Raw genomic sequence first — 5,059 nt, 5'->3', positions numbered from 1 at the left:
TATAGGACCCTTTAAATCGGAAATCCAAACCCTTCCTCCTAGAGTTTCGTCGACACCATTCGTCAAGAAAGTTCGAAGATCTATATATATCTAATTCATATCCAAAATGTTTTTATGTGTTATAATATAAGTACTATAGTATATGTGTTAATAATAGTATAAGTGTATATGTTAGTAGTATATAGTAGTATTAGGGTTTCATTAATTAATTAGGGTTAAATAATTAAAGTAGTATTTAATGATTAGGGTTTAATTAATGTCCTAGAGTTTAGGTTTAATTAATTAGGGTTTTAATAAATTAGGGTTTTAATATGTATATGTATATATAAATCGTATATATGTATATATATAATTAATATTTTTATTTTATTTTTTTATATATTTCGGCCCTACATATATATATATATATATATATATATATATATATATATATATATATATATATATATATATATATATATATATATATATATATATATATATGTATATATATATGTATCGATTTATGTATATGTATATATATTTATATTGTGTTTCCTTAATTAAACACAAACAAATCTTTTATCTAATCTCCTAGGGTTTAAAGATCAAACACCCATATCTTTCTTTTTTTTTGGTCGACACATATACATACATAATTTTTTTTTTCTTTCATGCATATATAGATCTATGTGTGTACATGTGTATATTGTATATGTTTATGAATTAACAAGTTTGTAACATGAATATGAATTGAAACAAAGATCAAGAATTATATAAATAAGTTTTAGGGTTTATGTTATACCTTGAAGATTCGAAAATGATTAACAAAGAAAAGATGAAACACTTGAAGATTGAAGATCAAAACCTTGAAGATTCGAAGAACACCTTTGAAGATCGTTGAAGAACTTTGAAGAACGCGAAGAACACGATGAAGATTGCTTGAAAACCCTTGAAGGTGGTGGTGGATTTGATGGTGGTGGTGGTGGCTTCGACTTCTTTGGCCGAAAATTGGGAGAGATGGGAAAGAGACTTGAGAGAGAATTGTGTTTGTGATTTGGTACAAAGAAAAGGTTTAGCTTATGCCTCTATTTATAGGAGTGTTAGGAAAATTCTAGAATTAGGGTTAGGGTTAGGTTTACTTAGGGAACAAGTTGGCTTGAAGAGGGGGTTAAGGAAGCCGAAAATTAGAGGGGCAATTTGGTCATTTCATTTATTATTATTTTTTTAAAAACGGCTAGGGCTTTTTAAGGGATGACTTTTGGGATTTTTCACTTTAAACCTTGTACTTTAATTTAGCTTAAATGGTTCCTCAATTATCCAAGTTTAATTATTTTAAGTACACAAGTTTTAAAGTTATTTATTTGTTCACGAAGGTTAATAAGCTCATTATTTTTATCTTTTTATTAATTATTACACAAAGTTAATTATTATATTTTATAGTTCTTAACGCTTAACAATTATCGATTAAAGTTTAATCATTACGTTTAATTATATTGTTGGGCATTTAATAAGGAAAAATATAGAATGGAAAAATGAGGGTCGTTATAGCGTACGAGCGTCTGAAGGAGTTACTTGCCCACACCACGAAATACCAAAGTGGGAATTGGTTAAAGTTTTCTATGATAGTTTGGATTCCCAAAACAGGCAATTTCTTTTGGCGGCTAGTGGTGGGGCGTTTTTAACTCGATCTAGTGAGGACGAATGGACGTTCTTTGAACAGTTAAGCAAGGGTTCAAAACCCAAGCTTCCATTAATCGTAAACAACCTAGTACCTCCCGAGTGAATCATGTCTCCGACTCGGGTGGTTCATCTAGGAACTTAGAGCAAGAATTAGATGATTTGAAAATGCTTATATTTAACAACCCAAACCAGGGTCTTGCTTGTAATGTTTCGCAAATTCAGGAAGTTTGTGAGATTTTTGAAGATCCTTCTCACTTTGCATACGGATGTAGAAATGGGATTCTACCGATAAATCAATAAATAGTGGAGGAACAAGTTAACGAGGTTCAGGGACGGAGATTGATCCATACTCCAACACGTATAATCCTGGTTGGAGAAACCATCCTAATTTCAGTTGGAGCAATAACAATGCTCTAAATGCTAACCAAGGGAACCAACCAAGACCACAAAACAACTTTCAAAACCAGGGTAACTTTCAGAACCAAGGCAACTATCAAAGAAACTATCAAAATCCTTACCCCAACAACCGAAACCAAAACCAAAACAATTACCAAAATCAAGGCCAAAACCAAAATTAAAATCAAAACAGTACTCTACCCAGTCAACCATCTAGCTCGGATGCCAAGATGGATGCGTTTATCTCCGAAATGCGAAAAATGATGGAAGTGCAAAATAAGTCGATTGGTGCATTGGCTAAGGAGATTGGTAATGTAGCAGAAAGTAAGGGAAATAGGGAACCAGGTACAATCCCAAGCTACACGGTTCTAAATCTGAATCATAAGAATTAGGGAAAAGGGCATAGTGTTAACATGGTAGGCACCTTGAGAAGTGGAAAGAAGTATGACAATAAGGTTGGTGAAAAAGAGGTAGTGCAATAAGAGTCAAGTAAGTCTCCTATTGTTCTTGATGAGGAAGAGGTAAGTGAAGATGATAACCATGGGAAGGGGGTGAAAAATAACGAACCAATCGTTAATGAGACCGGGAAACCGGAGACGAAATCAAAAACTGTTCAATTTCCCAAGGCCTTAGAGTCCCCAAACCAATTACCTTATGGGAAAAAGGGACCACGACCAGAGGACATGTGGGAAACATTTAAACAGGTTAAGATAAATTTACCCCTTCTCGATGCTATTAGGCAAGTCCCGTCTTATGCTAAATTTTTAAAGGACCTTTGCACTCAAAAGAGGAAGCAAAGGGCGACTTTACCCAAAAAGGTGGAGCTAACCGAGCATCTAAGTGCGGTTGTTTCGGGCACACTCCCACCTAAATTTAAGGACCCGGGGACTCCATTGATAGCGGTGACTGTAGGAAACGTGAATGTGAAAAAGGCGTTATTGGACCTAGGAGCTAGCATCAATATTTTACCTTTTTGTCTAGTTGACCGCTTTGAATTGGGATTAATGAAAAGAACCGACATAATTATTCAACTAGCGGACCAATCAATCAAAACGCCTAGGGGGATATTAGAAGATGTGATAGTAAAAGTGGAGGATTTCTATTACCCAGTTGACTTTGTTGTAATGGATATTGAACCTAGGAATAGAGATGCCCAACCCACTATAATCTTGGGATGCCCGTTTTTAGCCACCATAATTGCTCACATTAATTGTCGAACGGGTTCCATGGACATATCATTCGGGAATCGCAAGATGAGGATTAATATCTTTAATTCTCTTCACGCCCCAAATGTCCATGAATGCTATCAGGTAGATGTAATTGATGAGCTAGTGGAAAAACATACCTCTCACCTAATAACCAAAGACCCAGTAGAAATATTTTGCTTAGGTGATGAAGAGGATGTTGAATGTGAAGAGGTTAAGGCAGTCGAATTAGCAGTAGCAAGTACAATGGATGCTAGGTTGCCACTGTGGACTCATAAATATGAGCCACTACCAAAATCCATTGATACTAATATGAGACCTTCACTAGAGTCACCACCGACCCTTGAGCTAAAACCCTTACCTTCTCATTTGAAGTATGCATTTTTAGGTACTAAAGGCACTTTGCCAGTTATTATTGCTTCAGATTTGACAGGTGTGCAGGAAAAAGCTTTAATGGAAGTACTTCATAAGTACAAGGCTGCGGTGGGATGGACTATAGCTGATTTTAAAGGGATAAGTCCCTCAGTGTGTATGCATAGGATAGTTACAGATCCGGAGGTTAAACCTGCTCGTGATACGCAACGCAAGTTAAACCCTAATATGCAGGAAGTTGTAAAGAAGGAAGTTCTCAAGTGGTTAGATGCGGGGATTATTTTCCCTATATCAGATAGTCAGTGGGTAAACCCCACGCAAACAGTGCCAAAGAAAGCTGGGATCACGGTAATGGAAACGGAATAAGGAGAAAAGATTACAACCCGTCCTGTGATGGGTTGGTGGGTATGTATTAATGATAGTGTTCCAAATGAACATATATTTAGTAGCAATATCGTTCCAATATGTAAAGTTTTTAAATGTAATTTCCTTATTTTTAGTTGTAATAGTTAAATAAATAAGTGCGAAGACGAAAGACGCAAATCGCTCGAAAATGAAGATTTAAAGACAAAAACGAAGATTTGAAAGACCAAAACGTCCAAAAAGCTCAAATGTACAAGATACAATTCAAAAGGTTCAATTTATTGATGAAGAACGTCTAAAAATGACAAGAGTACAAGTTACAAAACGCAAAGTACAAGATATAAAATTGTACGAAAGGACGTTCTAAAATCCGGAACCAGGACATGAACCAACTCTCAACGCTCGACGCAACGGTGTAAAAATTACGAGTCAACTATGCACAAGAATAAAATATAATATTTAAATAATTCATAATAAGAATAATATTAAATAATAAAAAGTTGTTAATTGAGCATAGTTCAGGGGTCGTAAATGAAAATTTCAATTCTAATTTCGCCTATAAGATCGATGATTTACGATCAAAGTAGGAGAGATTTTTTACGATCTTTTTCTTTCTTTCTATCTTTTTCTTATTTTTCTATATCAAATATCAATATCTATATTCTATATCTCTATCATAATGTTAATGTAATAAGATATAACAATAATCTTAATTTTAAATTTAAATTATGATAATAATAAGATTTATGATAGAGATCTTTTGAGTATGTAAGTCGAAATTCTGTCCGTGTAACGCTACGCTATTTTTAATCATTGTAAGTTATGTTCAACCTTTTTACATTAATGTCTCGTAGCTAAGTCTTTATTATGCTTATTTAAAATGAAGTACTCATGATGTTGGGCTAATTACTAAAATTGGGTTATTGAACTTTGGACCATAATTAAGGTTTGGGCAAAAGACCGACACTTGTGGAAATTGGATTATTGACTATTAATAGATGGGGGGTATTGTCTAATTGAGTGACAACTCATTGGAGTCTGTCGAACCTATCTTCAAATTA

General features: G+C 34.2%; 1 protein-coding gene across 1 annotated transcript; it reads left to right on the top strand.

The window, feature by feature from the left end:
* Positions 1 to 2,288: 2,288 nt before the first annotated feature.
* LOC139900133 (uncharacterized) lies at positions 2,289 to 4,001 on the top strand. Its single transcript, XM_071882933.1, has 2 exons — positions 2,289 to 2,403; positions 2,542 to 4,001. The coding sequence occupies exons 1-2, from the start codon at positions 2,289 to 2,291 to the stop codon at positions 3,999 to 4,001; spliced, it is 1,575 nt and encodes a 524-aa protein (XP_071739034.1).
* The last annotated feature ends 1,058 nt before the right edge of the window (positions 4,002 to 5,059 follow it).

This window comes from Rutidosis leptorrhynchoides, chromosome 3, assembly GCF_046630445.1.
Source record: "Rutidosis leptorrhynchoides isolate AG116_Rl617_1_P2 chromosome 3, CSIRO_AGI_Rlap_v1, whole genome shotgun sequence".
Lineage (NCBI taxonomy): Eukaryota > Viridiplantae > Streptophyta > Magnoliopsida > Asterales > Asteraceae > Rutidosis > Rutidosis leptorrhynchoides.
This window is presented reverse-complemented; position numbering and strand designations above follow the sequence as displayed.